The 20,118-nt window shown below is 37.5% G+C and overlaps 1 protein-coding gene across 1 annotated transcript in view; it reads left to right on the forward strand.

Annotated features, from left to right (window-relative positions):
• The first annotated feature begins 589 nt into the window (after window positions 1-589).
• Window positions 590-20,118, forward strand: part of DOK6 (docking protein 6) — a 256,018-nt gene continuing 236,489 nt past the window's right edge. The window contains exon 1 of the mRNA XM_074897771.1: window positions 590-699. Within this exon, the coding sequence (XP_074753872.1) occupies window positions 634-699 (66 nt within the window). The 5' untranslated portion in view covers window positions 590-633. The remainder of the gene's footprint in view (window positions 700-20,118) is intronic.

Consider the following 20,118-nt stretch of genomic DNA (forward strand, 5'->3'; position numbering starts at 1 on the left):
TGCCACCCGAGCCGGGGATGCCGCGGCCACAGCGATCCGACAGCCTGCAGAGAAGCGGGGGAAACGGCCAAGGCCGAGGACGGTGTGTGGCCTCAGCTCTGCGTCACGCCTGGGGGCGGTGGGGGGAGGTGGGGGTGGCACCCTCCGCCCCCCCCGCGCTCACGAGACCCGCACCGGCCCCCTCCCGGGGACACCAGCGCGGGCTGCCCCCAGCCCCGGCGGCGGGCAGGGCCGGCGCTGGAGGCGGGTTCCGCGGCCGCGGCGCCGGGGGCGGTGTCCCCGCTCCGCCCCGCCCGCCGCCCCGCCCGCCTCCCCGGCCGTGGGCGCGGGCAGCCGCGGAGCCGTGCGGAGTGGAGCGGGGCTGGCGGCGGCGCGGGGGGAGCGTGGGGACGGTGGAAGAGCGGAGCGGCCGCGGGAGGAGCGCGGAGTGGAGCGCGGCGCCTGCCGCTGCCTGGATGCCAGAGGCGCCTCGGGAGCCGGCAGCCGGCGGCACCCGGGAGGGCCCGGGGGAGGAGGAGGAGGAGGAGGAGGCGGCGGCGGCGGAGGAGGAGGAGGAGGAGGAGGAGGAGGAGGAGAAGGAGAAGGAGAAGGAGGACTCCGGGCGCGGAGGGGAGGAAGCCGGCAGCGCTGGCCATGGCCTCCAACTTTAACGATATAGTCAAGCAGGGCTACGTGAAAATCCGCAGCAGGAAGCTGGGGGTGAGTGAGCTCTCCCTTCGCCGGCCCTGCCCGGGGCGGGGGCCAGGCGCTGGCGGCCGCCTCGCCGGCCCTGGGGGGTGGCGGTGCCCCGGGCCGGGGCCGGCAGCGCGGGGCGCGGCGACTTGCTGCTGCCGCTGCCACCACCGCTGCTGGGACTTTGCTCCCTTCTCCGTAGGGGTCGACGGGGATGAGCTGCCATTGCACCTCGGAGAGAGCCGGCTTCTCCCCTCTCCCTCCCCGGGAAGGCGCCGCTCCTCCCTTCGTCAGCGAGCGCCTTCCAGGGTCACTGTCCGCGGGAAGCCTCGCCCCGTCCCTCCGTCCTCCCCGAGCCCTCAGCCCGGGCCGGGGCAGACACCCGCTTGGGCGTGCGACCTCCCGCCTGCCCCTCGCCTTGCTGCTTCCGTGGGGGGAGGAAGGCGCAGGCTGGATCTGTGAAAACTTTGTGCACAGATTCTCGTTCCCTCCCTCCCGGCTTGGGAAAGGGATGTCTTCAATCAGGGCAGAGTCTGAAAATACTGGAAGCTGGTACCGGAGCAGCCCGCCAGTAACTGAGAGAAGCGGAGGGTTGGGGGGGGCGGGGGGGGGATGACGACACGACTGGTGCCCGAGGGCATGGAGGGGCTGGGGAAGGGGAGGGGAGCCTGCAGCGGGCCGGGGGACAGGCCGGGAGGGAAGGGGGTGACAGCCGCACGGACGGAAGGGCAGACGCAAGGGCTGGCAGTGATCAACACTGGGGGTGGCCTCTTATACTGAGGGTGGCTGGTCTCGGTACCCACCGGGATGCTCAGCGAGGCCGAAGATAGCGGCGTGTTAATCACATTGGCCATGGGCACTTTCCCTGATGTGCAGCATGGGGTGCAGCAAGCTTCGAAAAGGCAGTGAAGTTGGAGCAGAGTGCGTGCAGGGACCAGGATTTTATAAACTTCAGACGGTCCCGGGACTCATCAGTTTGGGCTTTCCCCTACCCGGTGTATGTGTGAGAAGAAGGCTCCGGGGAGCTGGAAGCCCCGAGGCCTCTGCTGGTTTGCACAGCTACTGATGTTGCCAATAATCCCAAGAGACCAGAGTCTGTGTGGGTTTGAGATTAAACCTGGCTGGGACTTGGAGGAAGGCTGGCGTTTTTCTTTGGGTTCGCCCTTGTTTTTTTCTCTGAATGTGCAGGTAAATGCAGGGACCCTACCTGCTCTCCCCTCCAGGAAGGTGGGCTGCCTCTCCCTGCTTTCCTCAAAACTGAACAGAGTAGGGGCCATGTAAAGTCTGCCCTCCTCCAAGCTGTGCTCTGCGAGCTTATCAGAGTGCTAATATTTCATCTCCTCCTCCTTCCCCCTTCTCCATTCCCCCCAGATGCTGTGCTTTGCTTGCAGACACAGTGTTCAGAATGGTGGGAAACTAATCGTAAATTGACCTTTGGAGCACTTTGCTGCCTTGGCAGGACTGTTAATTCCAAAAGAGTGCAGAAGAGTTTGGTCCGAATCCTGAATAGCACCAACTCCAAATGATTGAGAGATGGTGTAAATCCAAAGAGAACGGATGCTCTTATTAATGATTTTGCAACCCCAGAGTCACACCATGCATCAGTCAAGCATTAGTCTATCTGAAGAAGCAGTTTCTAAGCCTTAGTTTGTTTCTGGCAGTCCTCTGCTTCACTTTGCTCATCCGTTTTTTCCCAGCTCAGCAGTGTTATTAGATGCGCCCAACACAAAGCAGTGAGATGATGGTATCGCATCACCTTGATGTTGGTAGTTGGAAGCAGAGTTAATCTATTTGATTTGCAAATACATATTTGAAGGTATCTGAGAGTCCTTTAAGTGTGAAATTATGTATAAGCATATCTATATATGTGAATGCTTTTATATAGCTATGTGTATAGCATATATGCAACAAATGTAGAGTTCATATTACAGTAATCTTGGATGATACTTGCTGACTTGTGAAAATGAAATTACGAAGAGAGTGATATTTCATTGCAGCTTATCTTAAGTAGCTTGAATATTTTGTTTTGAAGACAGTGATTTTTTTGGAGGGAGTCATATAGCTGCATTTCTTTGGAGTGGATGTTATTCATGGTAGGAATGATTATCATACTTCTACAATAAGCAGAACTAAAACAGTTCATACAGTGTCTATGGAGGATTTTCTCCTGAAGAGGTGTGTGGGGGTGACAATTCAGACTACACAGCCTCAGGCAGGTGGTAGTATAAGCTTAAATATGACATATGGGGATGCACATCTGAATAAATCTATTAAGAACAATGTAAAATGGATTATATTTTATAGAAAACAGCATCAAAATTCAAGTGAGTGTGATGGTTGAAAGGTATGAATATGTGTGTATATATCCATAGCTGATTGGATTCTTGCAGCTGAATTTGTAAATGAATGCAATTTTTATTCACCAAGCGAAACATTAAAGGTTTGTATTTTTCCCCTTATGTCTATCTCCAAGTCCAAACCTTAATGAATTGCACTAGAGCTGTCACAATGTAGGTGAATACATCAGTTTTCAGGGATATAAATGTCTGTTAACAAATGAATATTTTTAACCTTCAAAAAATACTGAAAAGAGGGAAGAGAGCTATGAGTTCTGGAAACTAAGGCTAAGATCATTTTGAAATATGTAAGTAGAATTGTATCTCTTCCTCGTTATGCTTCATTCTTATACACTGGAAGTTACAGGGTTTTCAGTGGGTTTTTTGGTCATAATAGTCTATGTTCTTTGAATATTTTGATGTCTCCTGAAAAGTAGATTGATTGGAACTTGGAGAGCCAAGGTGACTAATACCAATTTTAGTGCTAGACTTGGGCAATAAAACTAATTCTAACCTTTAGGCTGGTAGCCAACTCATTACGGAAATTCTTCCAGTGTAGCTTTTATTCTGTCTTGTTTTGTGACTGAGGGAGCCCTGGCTGGGAATCAAATGGAAGATACTTCAGTATAATGCCACCTGTGAAGTTTCAGGTAAAACTGAGTGACATAATACTGTATAATCAGATAGCGTATTTAATTTTATTAAAAAACCCCAACAACCATTGAGTTGGGTTGAACTTTCTGGTAGAATTTAGTCTTCCAAGGATTTTGTTTTCAAAAACCCAAGTTGTAAGTGGTCTTCTGATTGCCTCCTTTTATTGATTTTTGTACTTTGTAAAATAGAACTCTTTATGATTTTTTTTTTTTTTTTTTTACAAGGTATAACATGTTTATCTCTGAGTTATGATGGCTATACCTTGCTCTAAGTACTTGTTACCCTGGCTACCTGCTCCCCACATATCTGCAAATTGGATTCATGAGCGCTGTCTCCAGTCACAGAGGACAGACAAATGTCTGTTCTGAACCGCGAGGTCAGGACTTGGAGCTATTTTACCACCAATAATAATTCTGTTCAGAAATGTTATTTGAAATCAAAGACGAGGCCTAAGTCTTGATGGAAATATATGGCAAGAAGTACTGCATGAATTTGCTCTTACTTTTTGTTTAGTGATACCGGATCATCAAGACTTTTTGCTGTCTTTTCACCATAATCATCAAGTGTTCGTCTGTTACTGGATTTACATCTTAATGGACTTCTGCATGTTTTCTGACAGTCCAATATTTTCAAGTAGACCTCATTGTTCTGATGTCTTTATGTTGTTAGAGTTCTTCTGATGTAGGATTGGATAGTCAGCTTGCCAAAATGAGGAGCTTTACCAGCCTCTCTGTGATTGTTGGAATCGGACATCTACCTCCTTGGGATTATCATGGTTTCTGCCACGGACATATCGGGCCATGAAGAGACATCCAGCTAGTTAGACCACTTAGCCTGTCTCCTCACTTTTGTTAAGCATGAGCCGTATATAAAACATTTCTGTGGTGTCTTGACATTTTAAATATATATTAAAGCCTATGTAGTAGACAATCTCACATGTATACATGACATTTTCATTGAGGTATCGCAAGTATCTTTGAAACTTAGAAACCGTAGTCAGTGAGGATAACTGTAATTAAAACATCCTTTAAAAATCTCTTTCCCTGCAGCCTAAATATGCCTTTCTTTTCAGTGCTCTGACATTCCTGCGCTGTTCGATATTTTGCTTTTCTCTAATACTACATAAAGGAAATACCTCATTCTTGCAGCCATTACATTTGACCTGTGCGACCCTCCTTTGAAATAAATTTGATTGTAATGTGGTGTGCTGTTAAGATCAGAATAGGTCATTTGTGTAGCGTGGAACAGGACTGTGCTGCCTTTGTTCTTTTGGAATCTTTCATACTTGTGTCACATTAAAATTCATATGACACAATTTTATACTGTGTTGGCTGTGCTCATAGGCTGAAACTTTCTTGTAGCAGATTGGAATCCCTTTGTTGCCTCCTAATAAACTAAGCAGCAAGGATTTCATGCCTTGTTGAAGTGCTGTTTCTTAGAAGAAAAACAATTTGATGTCACATTAGGAAGTCTAATTAAAAATGAGCATTGTGTCACTTTGATAGTCTTATTTTGACCCATATCAACCTTCGAAGTTGTAATCTTTTTGTTTGTTTGGTTTTGTCTTTTTTTTTTTTTTTTTTTTAATGACTTGGCCATGGAACAAAAAATCCTATCTAACGGAAATTTTAACTCAGTCCGTGCATAAATACTGATTTTTATGTGTTTCCACATACTGAGTAGAATTATTGCCTGAGTGGTTCAGTTTATACTTTAATACTGCTATCCAAAGAGAAAATTGTACCTGCCAGTCAGTCCTGATGGAGTAATAAATAACAGGTTACTCTTAGTCACCAAATGAAAAGTTTTACCATATAAAATCCCCTATTTTTAACCATACTTTTAGATCATTACAGGTACCTTTTCTGGAAATGAACATAGTGTTTCTCCTTCTGCTGTTAACTCTGTCTTCAATCAATTAGCACTAGCAATGCTATGAATATGAACCTCTGATTGCAACTTGGTTCCTCTTGAAATAGTGCAGTACATGTCTTACAAAATCCTAACATTTAATTGATACTGTGTGTACATTTAGGGTGAAAAAAGCAAAGGGATCTGTAAAATGTTCTGAGTTTGAGGTTACACTGATTGATGGCAGCAGCTTTGCAAGTGGGTCATGAATCAGAGGGTAGAGTAAAGGTTCTTCTGTTTGTTTGTGTTGCCATAGAATATTCTAAGAAACAAACAAACAAATGAAAAAGCCCAAGCAAATAGTGCAGCCTGGAATGAATGTCCTTTCCATAGATTATTTTATATTATCATCTATGGGAAATCTGCTCAGCCTGATTGAAAGCACAGAGATTGCCATTTATAACTGCATCCTGACAGATGACCTAAACTATGAATTGCATCTTGTGATGTAATTGAAAATAATTCAGATGAATCTGTATTGATAATAAATTTATTTTATTTTTATAAAGCTTCAGACAGAGGATTTAGATGCCAGATTCCTTCCATGTAAAGGAGTTCCTTTTTCATGCCAGTTAAGACAACCTGAGATATGGAATTAAAAGGATTTCACTGTAATCCATTAAAGAAGCTAGTCACATTTACTACTTAATACTGAAAGTATAATTTAAAATACCAATAATTACTGCTTTCAGTACTTCTTCTTGCTACAGTTACATGAGTGGATTTGAGGAATTAAATGGAAAATATATGGATTTCCAATTTGGTCATTATGGAAAGAACAATCATTTTGAGCTATTGACTGGTTCTTATTGATTAAGCATATTGTGCAGGAAATGGAAATAAATATATTGCAGCCATTGTAAACAAGGACAGAAAGTCCAATTTTTTTATGCTGATGTTTGTGTTTAAAGAAACTTGTGAGTCAGGCATGTGGTAAGCACTTTGGAGTTGCTGTGTTTCCCGGTTAGTTTCTTGATGTGCTTTTCCACCTCTTAATTCTCAAGAGGTCTGATAGCCAAAGGTCTATTAATTCTGTAGTGGATGGCACTTATTTAAAAGGACAGATAGTTTCTCTTTTGCAGTTAGCATATTGCATCTATGTTATCAATGGATTATAGATTCTTCTATTTTTACTCTTGTGTGTAATATCATTAACCTCAGGTTACACTTTAGCTATACAAAGATTGCACAAAAATGTGTTTGTAGACTTGTCTCTTTCACTTGCATATTGTGAGATGGTAAAATTTTATTGAGAATTTATTTGTATGTCCTGTAAGGTGATTGCCTTCTGGTTTTCATTTAGGAATTTATCATTTTTGTCCTACAATGGACATTAAAGACCACATGAAAAGACCCTGAAGTCAATTTAAAGGAACCCATTAACTTTGGTGGCTTTGGTTCAGAGTCCAGGCAGGAACATTAGCTGTATGCATATAACATGAATTTCCTTGTCATAAAATGCCCTTCAAATCCTACTCAAAGGAGTTGTCCTTTCTCAAATCGGTAATTATGGAAGCAACATTTGCTATGAATCCTTGAAATATACACAAGGAATTATTCATGCCATTCCAGTAGTGAGTTTTCTTCCTAGTTTTTTAGAAATAATCTCTCTTCGCATCATTCATTCAGATTTTTGCAAGCAGTGCAAAATGCTTTATAGCGGTTGCCTGGCAACAACATATTCAGGCAACAGCATATGTGAATCAGTTGTTAGTTGTACAGTTATATATATGACTATGTATAGAGAATACATTTTAGGTACTAATGAGAAATTTAAAAAAAGAGCATGCCACAAAATGGTCTTTATTTAAAAAAAAAAAGAAAAAAAAGAAAAAAAAGGATTTGGATCTACATTACCCTGGAAAGTCTGTAGTTTATTTTAGGTTGTGTAAAAGATCTGCTAGTTGAACAGCTTTTCACAATTGTCATGATGTAGTTAATATACCCATAGGTAATCACAGCAGGCAATGTAAAATACTCTGTTTGTTGAAGGTGAAAGATACTTTAATATCTACAGATGTGGATTTATATCCCTCACTGTTCTTTAAATTAATAAAGTGTTACTGAACCGAAATGTGGGTGTTTTATAGTGTAACCTTTCAGATCTTTTATATTTAATAGAATAATCTCAAATGTTGTGCTGAATTTTCTGTCTTTAAACTCTTCAATTTGCAATGCAGCTCAAAGATTCAAAAATATATTCGTGTATTATTGTAATTAATAATTTTTAGTTGAAATTTTTTCCAAATAATAAGTTAATCTCTAAATACTGTGAAATTTTTGTCAACAAAGATAAAGGAGGAAAACTTTTAATCTTGTGGAGAAAGTCTGTATACAGTAGGGAAAAATTGCAAATATATAATGATGAGTTGAGGGATAGTTTGCAGTAACTGTATCTCGACACTCTTGTGAGACATAAACGCTTTCTTTCTGTTAATATCTTTTACTGTTCAGAATGCATACCCATGCATTATGTCTGAGAATAAAATTCATGTAATTGTTTAAGGCAGCTAGTAAACCACTATAACTGAGAACCTGGTACAAGTCTAGATTTCCAAATAGTGAGATTTTCAGCTAGTATGAGAATTGAATCTATTGGCTCTAGGACTACTCTTGCTGACTAGGATTGGTGGAGTCTTTCTGGGAAAGTGGAGACTAAAGCAAAGTTTTTAAAATTAATGTTAATATTCAAGTCTACTTAGAAATTAAGGAAGAAAAATCATGCAGTCTGTAAGGTAGTGAAGAAATATACTGCTTTTCAAGTAAGTCTTCGAGATTTTACAGCTTTTTAACAATTGTAATGTGTGAAATGTGTCATTGCCATCATACTGAGAGGTTACAAGACCATGCAAATGGAGCCTCAGGGGAATTACTGTTCACTTCAGATGCACATAAATTAGGAAGATAACTAATGAAAGTGTATAAATTTTTTAAAAGATTTATCTTCTTTCTCTGTTCTTCAGTTGCCAGACAGGCCCTCATTATCTCCAGTTTATCTGGACTAAACTTTGGAAAGGTTGTATTCATTAATATGTCAGTAAGGAATTAGAAACACACAGCATTGACTAGATCTGAGGAAAAAAAGTTACACCCTGTCTACCTACTGGAGGAATGGTGCTTCTGCATGTTTCCCCTACCTGTTCATTGCAAAAAGAATTAATAGCAAAGTTTAATAGCAAAAGCTTTTCACTACTGTAGAATCAAATTAGAATCATTTTTGAGCAGGAAGCTCATGATACTTCTGATAACTGTCTGTTCTTTGGCTGTGGAATATTTTTTTTAGACATTGTTGCTCCAAGGTCCCCTTCCCTCAGAGTGAATTGGTATATTCTCTTTTCTCACACAAAGATTTTTTTTTTTTTTTTCCTGCAAAGAGAAAAGAACACATGAAGTCTTACAAAAGTATAATACAAAAGGGTTTTCTGAAGGAGTAGTTATAATTATTACTTTTGTACAGTACCTAGAAAGAGAAGACCACTTGTTGTTGGCCTTTAGGCATTATTGTGATCAATATAATTTGTATTTTTTTGTTCTTACTTACTTGTTCTTACTCTGCAAAGACATGCTGTAGAGAATGTTGTCTTTGATGAAATATTTTCTTAATACAGTAAATGTGTTACCTAGTTCAAATATGATGAGAGAATGTAAAAAAATGAGGCTTAACTAAAAATGGAGAAGACTGAAGTTAATATACTAAATTATTAATCGATCGATTAGTATGATAATAATAAAGTACTTTCAAATGAAATTGTTTTGCTGATGAAAGTAGTTTTTGTTGATGCAGTTAGAATAGTAAGACTTTCTCTGAATGATAATTATTTTTTCTTCTTGAAACTGTACTTTTAACTTCTATGTATACCTCAGCAGGATGTAGAGTTTCCATACAAGAACAGAAAAAGAACAGGGTTTTTTTAGCATAATGAAAGCAAGCTATAGCTGCTCAGTGCATGGTCCTTTCAGTTGCTAAATATGGTCAGTTCTCTCTGACTTCTGCAACAGGCACTGAAGGTTCTCAGCTTCTCATATGATATCATTCATAATGAACATAATTTTCTCCATTCATTATGCAAGGCCATATACTTCATTAGTCATATTGTCTACTGTTATTAGCGATTCTTGCTTTTATGTTGCACAGTGTTTGCCTACTGAGAGAGATTGGGACTCATCATCTGGGATGGCTTAGGTTTCATATCTGAGAATAAATTTATTGACTTCAGAGTATCAAAGAGGTAGCAAGAATATATCAAGCTGTAGCCCTATATGTAGCACTGAATTTGATGCTTGGTATTGTTATTCTCAAAAGTTACAGTTTTTTGAACTCCATCCATGTATACTGTTACTGATAATACTAAAAAGACTGAGACTTACAGAGATACAAATACAGAAAGAAAGAATTTTTATGAGTGATGAGTAATACGATGCTGGGTTTTGCCTTTCAAGAGAAAAACATTTGTGTGTGTGTATATATATGTATGTATATAAAAGAACAACAGCATCTTAACAGCAAAGCTAGAAGGTTAATTTTCCATAGTTGTAACAAGAAGGGTAGTAAAATAAAAGATATTTTATTGATTTTTTTTTTTTCTTTTCTGTAGTCCTTTTATCTTAAACTACGGTAAGGTTTTGGGAGCTTTTTGCACTGTTAATGAAATAACCTCTTTCTAGAAGACAGAAATCTTTGTGCTTACATGTTGGACTATATATGAGAAGAGTTAAATTTTAGTCTTTTTCAGAGATGTAATTTGTAATTTTGAGCACTTTGATTCATTCCAGCCTTCTTCTCAATTATACTAAGCTCACTGTACGCTACATAAATTAAATTTAAGGCTGCATTAAGGTCCCTTATACTGCCAGCATAGTGAAGAATGCTGTTAGTGTAAATGGGAAACAGGCTTTCAGAGCTTAACTTTTCTGTCTGTAAAATGAATATAATCTCTTTTCATCTGCTACTTCTTTATTTTGTCTGCTTCAACTATAAACTCTTGATAAATTACCATTTTATATACGTAGGTTTGCTAGCACTGATCATGGTCAAAAGTCTTATTAGGTGCTCCCACTGTATAGAAAACCTTGGAATAATTCAGACTTTATTTTTAATAGTTTGAGTTGCAGAACTACAGAATGGTTGAGGTTGGAAGGAACTTCTGGAGGTCATCTGGTCCAACACCCCTTCACAGGCAGAGTCAGTGTCTGTTTTAATGCTGTATGAAGACTGTTACTTTTAGTTGTAAAATATGTTTCATTGAATTATTCTATGAAATGTCTCTTTTTACAGTCTGGATTTGTTTAGGTATCTGAGTTATTTTAATTTTTCATATATAAAGTAAGTAAATACTTTGCATTTTTCCCCCCAGATCTTACTGATAGAAATGATTACTCATCAATTTTCATCTTTGAAACGGGTATCTCTAATAGGAATTCAAGAAGACTGAAGCTGATAATTTTGATAGACCTTATGTCTCTTTTGCTTTATTTGAGACAAAATTGTAGCAAAAAATCTAAAGTCTTCAATGGTTTCACTTTTAAAAGTAGATACTGAAAATGTTTCGGGTACAATTATTCACATTTTAACTGTCAGAATAATTCTGAAAGCTGAATACAATCCATGAGACAATTTCATAACTGCTAGGGTTACTGGTTATTTACATTGTGGATGTAAATTTCTAAGCCCAGACATACAGAAATCAGCCATATTTGTCAAATGTATGTCAAACAATGGAACAACCTTATTTTAAGGCAGGGGGAAGGGTTAGAGATGTTACTACAACATCTTTTTCCTTTCTTAGTGCAGTTATCACTGGTCAGATTTTGAGAGGACATCAGAGTTTTCTCATCACCAAATTTTATAAAGGACATGTTCTTTCACAAAGCAATTTAGAAAACCCTTACCCTCTAGCTTATGTGAAGGTTTCTTCTAGATAATACTGATACCTAGCCAGAAGCTGTGCATTTTACCCATTAATTTCTCAGAACTCAACACAGGAAGCACATAGTTGCATGGTCCCATAGAGGAAGGTCTGTGGGGCTTTGTGCAGATTGTAGGATGAATCAATTGAGTCCACATGCAGATTCTAGAGATGACAAAATGCATCTTGAGGAAATCTACGTACACAGTATGTGCAATGAAAAAAGCACTACAGAGAATTGATTGAAAAGAAATGTATGAGGATAAGAAAAAAAAAAAATTATTTGTGCAGAATAGTAATGGTATCATGAGCACTTCCAGAAGATTTCTGGCAGCCACAGTATTGTCAGGGAACTGGTTTGTCTTTAATTAAAAAAAAAGATTTTTTTTCTGCAGCCATTTGAAATCACTGAAAAATTTGTATTCTCTTTAGTAGGTCATAGTTCAAAGCTAAAGGTTGAAAGGATACTGGGCAGCTTTTGCTAATATGATGCATGTTGGTTGAATGTGTTCTTAAGCTTATGAGGTGTCAACACACTTGAGCAGTAATGTGTTTAATGAAACCCAGTTCCTTCATCATGTTACATTTTTCCAGTAATTGAATAATCATGAGTTTTAGGGGTTTTTAATAATGAAAATTCTAATGTAGAACCATCCTGAAGGAGAATTAAGAGAAAGGGAAATGTTGAAAGAAGGCAAATATCCTACTTCTTGCTGCAAATGCGAACATGTAGATGAACTAGATCAGCTGTTTCTTGTGTATGTAATCGTTCCTTTCATTAGATCTGACTGTTCTGTGTAGGTACATTTTTAATTGCTTCTGGCAAATCGTAAGATCAGACATTTTTGCAGGAAATGCTGTGCAACAGGCAAAAAGTTTCTCAGCAGTAATTATACATTTGCATGTAAATTTTAGCTGGTGTGAATTAGTGAAAGTGAGATTTACGAAAAGCAGAATAAAAAATTCTAAGATCTAACTTCCCCTATTGGAACAGAATGTCTGACAACCATTATTCCAAATAATGGTGTGAGATGTATTAAATATAAAGATACTAAAAATTTAGCGGAAGAAATAAGGAGCAAATGAAAGGAAGCAGACTGCTCTGTTCTGATGTCACTGCAGAAAATGAGGAATGGAATTATTTTTATGTTCCCAAAGTTCTTATTAAAGCAGAAAAGTGCTTTTTTAAAAAAAAAAAAAAAAAGAAAAGAAAAGAAAAGATAGAGTAGGTACATTAATGCAAAGGCTGTATTTCTATAATATAAGCCACTGCATGGTACAGGACTTGCCTAAGACTCCGAGGCTGAACAGGATATTGCTGGGTCGCTACCGTTTTAGCAGATTCATGTTATTTTGAAGAATTAGGTCTAATTAGGCCCACAGAGGATCATTAGAGATTATTCTTTTCAGACACTTCCTGATCATTTGGGGTGAAGACAATGCTCATAAATAGTGAAGGGAGCTGTATCTAACGATAACCTCTTAGCAGCCAGTGGAGAATGTTGGTTAAACCATTGGAGTTTGTCATTGGAGGTGCTTTGAAAAGTGAAGCTGCACAATGAAGCATAAGGAGGAATCTCTAGAGAAGCTGTGAAATAGAGTTAGATGAGATTTATGGGCAATGAGAGGAAAATTTATACTGGTGGGCCTCATACTGTACTTATTTGAGGATAAATGTTACTCTAGCAGCTTTTATACAATAATATACCTACCGTGTTTAGATGTATTGCTTTGGGATTTTTTGAAATGAAGAAGAAAATAGAAAAGTAAATGTTATTTGTGAATAGTTTTGACATGGTTTTGACACATTATTTTGACACGATCATACCATAATACAGTTTATGTCCTAAGAGAACCCAGAGGTTAAATACATTTCAAAATAGTTTTAAAGGTGTATTTTGCAGAACTCTTGATGTCAGAAAATAATTTTTGCCTTTTTGTCTTTTGTTTTTTTGTTCTCTGAACAAACAAATCAGTCATTTCTGCTGTGTTGCTGTATAATGTTATTCTGTGGCTTATAGTCATTTCTCCTAAAAAGAAATTTGCAAGGTGAGTCTCTCCTCTGCTGCAATCTAAATAAAATTGAGTTTAAAACTGTAGTGAGGTGATGCCTCTTGTTCAATTCTTCAGAAACCTTTTATATTTCTCCTACTTCTGTTTTACTAGAAACATTCTCTAGGCCAGCCTGGGGATCTTCTGATAGCAAAATTCAAACTTTCCTTTCTGTAATCTGGAAATTACTAAAAAGAATAAATACCTGTTCTTATTTGGAAAAAAAAAAACCAAAACAACAGATACGCTTGCTAATATATTTAACTGATTTACTTGTACTGATTAAAAAGGGTCAAGCTAATGGGCCAAATATCTACTTGCCAGTAGAAAAACATATAAAGAAATAAAACTTCCTTCAGTGTATGTCAGGCTTTTCAGTCTAGGAAAATGTAAGAAGTTGTAAATGATACTGATTTTCATTGACCTGAGGTAACTCACAGTAGTGCCACAGCTGCACTCTTGCTGATGCTTATGGCTGGGCCGAATGTACAATAGATGAACTGAGTTAAACCAGGGGATTTGAAATGGTGAATGCTACTTGCTACTCTTTGAAGTCAACTTTAGAGAACTATAAAGAAAATCATAGCTGCCTGCATAGCTGTTGGGATGACCATGACTGAAATAGTGAAAATGGAAGATGCTCAACTAGCAGTACATAATTACCAAGATATTTTTAATTTTTAATCATCACTAGTGTTCAGTACTTTACACTTGCAGTGAGTTTATATACAAATACAGAGGAAAGACCTCTGCTAGAGGGCCAAATGTGCCCTTGATTGTGCAGATATCTCTGAAAGTATATGTGTTTGCAGGTGTTACACTTCAGCCACAGGGCTCATCATAGCAGTGAGTATTTTGATCATTTCTGATCATTCAGTACTTTGTTACAACAATTTTATAAAGTTCTATTAAACCCAGAAAATACTATTTAAAAACTAAGCTGAATAGAGCAGGTCCTCTTTTTAAAAATTGTTTTTTCAGGTAGGAATTTTAGGAAGGCATACCATGTGATGGGGTTTTTTTTTCAGATTTCATGTTTCAGCTTTTCTTCAGTATAAGGAGGGTTAAAAAAATTTCTAAAACCAAAAATTGAAACGCCTGTGTAATATTTTTGTCCTCAGGACCAGATGCCTTAGGCATAGGCCTTTAATCCCTGTGCCCTAGTTATAGCAATTAAGGTTCATAAAATATAAATTTTGTTACATATGCATCTTGGTTTCTCCTTTTTCTTGTTTCAAAATCAGTCTGAAATATTAATGATCATATTAAATGAACTCTGTTACGTGAATTGCTGTTAATATTGCATTCTAGTTATCCTGACAGATGCAGCGAATGACATTTTCTAACATCTAGTCTTAAATGTGTATTTTCTTGCTGAAGGAAATCTGACTTTCATAATATGGCTTCTTATAGGCCTCCCTCTTTATCTGCATTTAAATAAAAAAGGTGCTGAAGATATGCAGCACTTCGGAAGACCATGGCTTATAATTGTTCATGATTTCTAGTGCTGCAGTGCAAATTAATCAGTGTCAAACTGTGCTGGGAAGAATAGAAATGCCTAACAACGTCATGGTCCCTGCCTGAAAGAGTTTACACTCTAACATCTGAAATTTTAAAGCTACTTTTCAAAGTCTCATGTTATTTATTTTTTTTACTGGAAGATTTCTCTCCATCCGAATTTATCATCTATTTCTGCCTATCGTGTCTATGCAAATGGATTGCTGAAGCTTGATTGTAACAGTTCCCTTCTCGCTCAGAATTGATGAAGAAACAGTCACTGATGTTGAATAAATTCCCCATCAGAGCACTTCTATTATACAGTTTTGTTGGGATCAGGGAAAGCACTGATAGGGGGTGAGGGAACAAAGAGAGGTGAAAAAACAATTTGGTTTAGATGGTTCCAAACTGAAACCGATAAAAGTACTGTCTGTATAGCAACAGGTATATCAATGCATAGATTGCACTTCACTTATAGAGACAGCAGTCACTTTGGTGAAAGCTCCCAAATGAAAAACTCGTAATCTTCTTGGGGGGCGGGGGGGCGGTTTTCTTTTTTAAGGCAGAGGCGTATGTCACTGTAAAACAACTATATCTACTTTAATGTGGCCAGAAAAGAGGCACTTAGCTGTTCCACTGCAAAAAGAATGAGTTAATAAACCCGGCGCACAATCTGTCTCTGCTGTAGCTCTTGGCACACAACAACTCTAATTGGTGGAAGCTATTGAGGCCTTAATTGCTGATTTTGCAGTACTGCCATGTTTACTGATAAGGTTTCATGCAAGCTAAAATTTGTTAACTAGAGAGAAACAGTCACACTTGTGCGAAGAGTGTGAGGACAAACAGCAGGCTTTTCTGTAGCACCAAATGATGATGAAGTATTTCACCACGTGGCATCATTAGATTTCCCCTTTCAGGCTAATGAAATGCCTTTCTTTGAGCAGAAGAGCAGGAAAAACATCTCTGAGTTATACTTATGCCGCTAGCATTGAAATAAGCCTATAGTTGAAGTGAGAGCTGGATGTTCACTGATTTATATGACTCTTAAATATCTTTTTGTGTGTGTCCTGGAAAAGGACAGATGCAACTATTAGATTTGCATTGTGTCAGAGATCTGGGATTGAATTGAGTATATAAAAGAAGAAATGCCAGTTATGCACACCATCTGAAGATTATCTGCAGCAGTAGATGTAGTAGTGGTATCATCCTAATACTAAAATTGAGGTTTAATATCAACATTTATTCACTAAGCTGTCATTTCATTCAGGTTTCTGAATATGACAAAAGCTTCACTGTCTGCCAAATGAATGGACGACCGTTACATTTAAATTTTAAAAAGTTTAGTTCTTGAACTGAGATCCTCACCTTTATTGTTAATGAAATATTACAGTGTGATATAGTAGTGTTTTAAGATACTAACCTGCTGTTTCATTTCTGAACAGCAAAATCATTATTTGTATTTGAGTTTCTATAGTAGTACTAAAAATACCAAGTAATGTTATTATATGGCTATTTATGTCCCAAAAGCTAAAAGGAAAAATACATGAAATCGTGTTTTGTACTTAACATATCACTCTGGAAATGCCAGTTTTCTGTGTCTTAGAATGTTTTTCATATACTGGATGCATAGCTTAGAGCAGAAGAAAATGTAAGATATTAGCTGAATGAAAAGCAGATGCTACTGTGAAGTCCAAATGAGGTTTTGTCTTCATGTTTGAAAAATACATTACTGTATTCAAAGAGATTTTATGCTTGCGGATGATTAAGATCTATTTGATTTTGTTACTGAAAATACTGCATCTTACATTCTGTAAGCCATACATGTAATCTTACACAGTTCATAAAATGTATATTAATCTATATAACTGTGTATAGAAGAGTAGATAGTTGAACTACCTTAGAACAGTGCTTTAATCCGATATTTGTTAATGCTCAGATGAGAAATAGGTCATGTTCATCAAGTGTACTAAGAAAACAAATAGTATTAAGTTTCTCTGCAGTTTAAATAGAAAATATATCAAACATACATTAATTGAAAATAATAGGTATTTCTATTTCAATTAATAGTCTACTTTAATAGGAAATTTTCTCTACCTCTTAGACCAATTTTGGTTCAAGAAGTATTCAATTAAGTTGTAGCTCCATATGGGTCTACCATAGTGTAGAATGTAAGTTGTATTACATAGTGGTTTAGATATATAACAGGACAGCTTTTTTAAATACAGAGAAGTGGTCAGTTTTGAGTTTCTCCAGTGCTTTGCTTTCTCTGTAGTAGTCCATAATGTTGGGTAGTTCTAGCCTTGAAAGGCTGAGAAAGAGCAAAACAGGACTAATCAGTAAGGTCATTGTTAAACAAAACTAATCTACATACACAAGAGATGCATTCCAAGTCAAGAATGGCTGTATCTCTTTCTGCTTTTAAAAATCTTGGAGGTTTGCAAGTCCAGCTCACAATGACCTCCTTTTTGCCAAACTGTTTGGCAAACTTGTGAGGTTATCCACAGAATGGGTAGCATTTTTTTTCTGTAAGCGTTGTGATTCAGAATATATTATTTATGCTGTTTGGCTACCCACAGATGTGGCAGAATGTACCTAAATCCTGTTGATTGTATTAAAAATCTGACAGCAAGATATTTTCAAGAAGAATTACAGAAAATGTGAAATCATTTGCAGTGCTGCAGGTTAACTCTCTATCCGTCTGCTTCATTGTGGGGTAAAAAAAAAAAAAGAAAAAGGAAAAAAAAAGTTACTTTCCTCCTGTTGCCAAGAAACAGCAAAATTTATCTATTGTCTGCTCTGTTAACATAGGAGAGGTTCTTCAGTCAGATAGTAGTGACAGCAAAATCATGAACTCTTTCCTCTGCCTTTTCCTTTCACTTCACTGGTGTGAAACAAAAAATAGGAAACAGAAAGTTTCTCATAAGACAAACTGGAAAACAAACTACTATGTTCTTGATCTAGGTAATACTGTGGTAGAAATACTAACTCTTGCGTTTTCTAACCATTTAATCTGGATGTGAGTGTTCAGGATATTATGTTCATAGTTCTGTATTTAATATTCTACCAGTAATTTTTAAATCACATCTTTTTTCATGAACTTTATGAAGTAAATCACATGTATGATGACTCTACTGTACAGTGCTTTACTTTTAATAGTCATGTAAGTTTGTTTTACATCCTATTCCAATTCTTTTCTTTGAGACCTTCTTCCCCTTATATTTTAAGTAGTGATACAGAATTAAAATGTGAAGAATAAGGTTTTAGAAACACAAAGTATTATTGTTTTTAACTTCCCATAGTGTATATTAGCTTAGAGAAATAGTCCATAAAAAAAAAAAAATCAATTATTTTGTGTTACTAGCAAACTTCTGAACTATTCAGTATTTTAACATGTATTAAAATTGTGAAATAATGCACATTATTAATTGTTCATTATTCTATTTTTTTTTTTTAAAGAGCACTACTGTGCAGTACTGTGTACTGTAAAACATTAATTTTGCAAGAGACAGAAAAGCACCAATCAGAAAGGACTAAATGTGCTAGACCAGACTATATCCTGTTTTCCCCAAAGTCTGGTGACAATGTAACTTTTGTGAATTTTAAGAGCATGTAAAAAATTTTTTAGCTGCAAGACCTAATTTGTCTATATAAATTACTCTGAAAGTTTAAAAGAACTAAGGTGTTAATCTAAAATTCAGTCCATTGTTATGCTTCAGCTGTAAATCCAGAACTGTTACTTGGTTTACCAGGAGTTAAATTTCAAACTAGAAATTACCTTTTTCAGTAATGATGCACTCCTTTTATGTTTGCTTTTTGCCTGATCTGAAATCAATGATGAAAGAAATAATTTACTATTATTTCTTTCTTCTCTTTAATCAGTAGATGGCTCTACCAAGCAAGCTACAAGCATGTTCTGGTCATGGTGGCTGCATTTGATTGAGGGCATTTGGGTGCTTTGAGTAGGTAGTTGTTAAGATGTTTCCAGATGAAGGAGGCTTTTCATAGCTTATTATTTTTTTATTCTTTTTCCATATAAATTAGGAAGAAGGGACATAGATAATGCATCTGATGTAGATTCAGGTACTAATTCCATTTAAGTGTTGCACTCATGTGTGATTGACTTAAGTCATGTCCTGGATAAGCTCATAGTTATTTTGAATATTCTCACAGCAAAACACCTTGGACCAAAAAGAAGAATTTCCTGCTTTAAAAAACAGTAAACAGTTTAATCTGATATAATAATTAAAAATATGATTTAGGGGAAAAAATATTTTCATGCCTTTATTCATGTTGATTCCTCAATTACTTTAAAAATTTTTCCTTTGAGTGCTTGTGCATTCTCCATTATTTGTTGCTGACATTTGTTAAAGGCAAACATTAAACAGAATCAGTAATAACATAGTCATTCCTATTATATAGAGTTTTAGGTAAGACATCTAATGTGAGTTAAGCAAATAGAACTCCTACTGCCCCAAGAGAATTCCCCCATATTTTCTGTGGATGAAGGCATGCAATCCAGGAAGGAAAAATATATTAAAAAAAAAAAAGAAAGAAAAAAAAAAGAAGAAACAATTTGTTTCCATACTTGCATTTTTCTCTTACAACTCTTTGATGCATCATAAATGCAGACAGCAGGGCTATTAACTTGATTTAGTCTCTTTTGCAATACATTGTTACTGCTCTGGAGAGAGATTTGAGACAGTGCTGGACAAGCAGAAAAGAGACATGGTGAAACAGAAGTAAACAGTTAGGATGAGCAAATGAAGGAGACTTTAGAAACAGTTGATTTAATATATGATAAACATTTTCTAAATGAGAAATAAAGTAATATAACTTCTGCAGCTAAAACTGCAGCTCATCGTTTCTAGCATTACTATGCTTGTTATAATAAGAATTTCAATCCACAGTACTCACTAATCTTTTGAAGCAGGGGTATTACTCAGGACAAAAGGTCCTGTCTGGTTTCTTATTCTGAGGCTGTTTAATTGCACATTAATATACTGTCATGTACAAATGTGATACTAGATGAGCTGCACACATGTTGCAATACAGTGGTTTAAATTTTAAACCTTTGGCTAGATCTGCCTTTT

The sequence above is a fragment of the Athene noctua genome, chromosome 2 (genome assembly GCF_965140245.1).
Source record: "Athene noctua chromosome 2, bAthNoc1.hap1.1, whole genome shotgun sequence".
Taxonomy (NCBI): domain Eukaryota; kingdom Metazoa; phylum Chordata; class Aves; order Strigiformes; family Strigidae; genus Athene; species Athene noctua.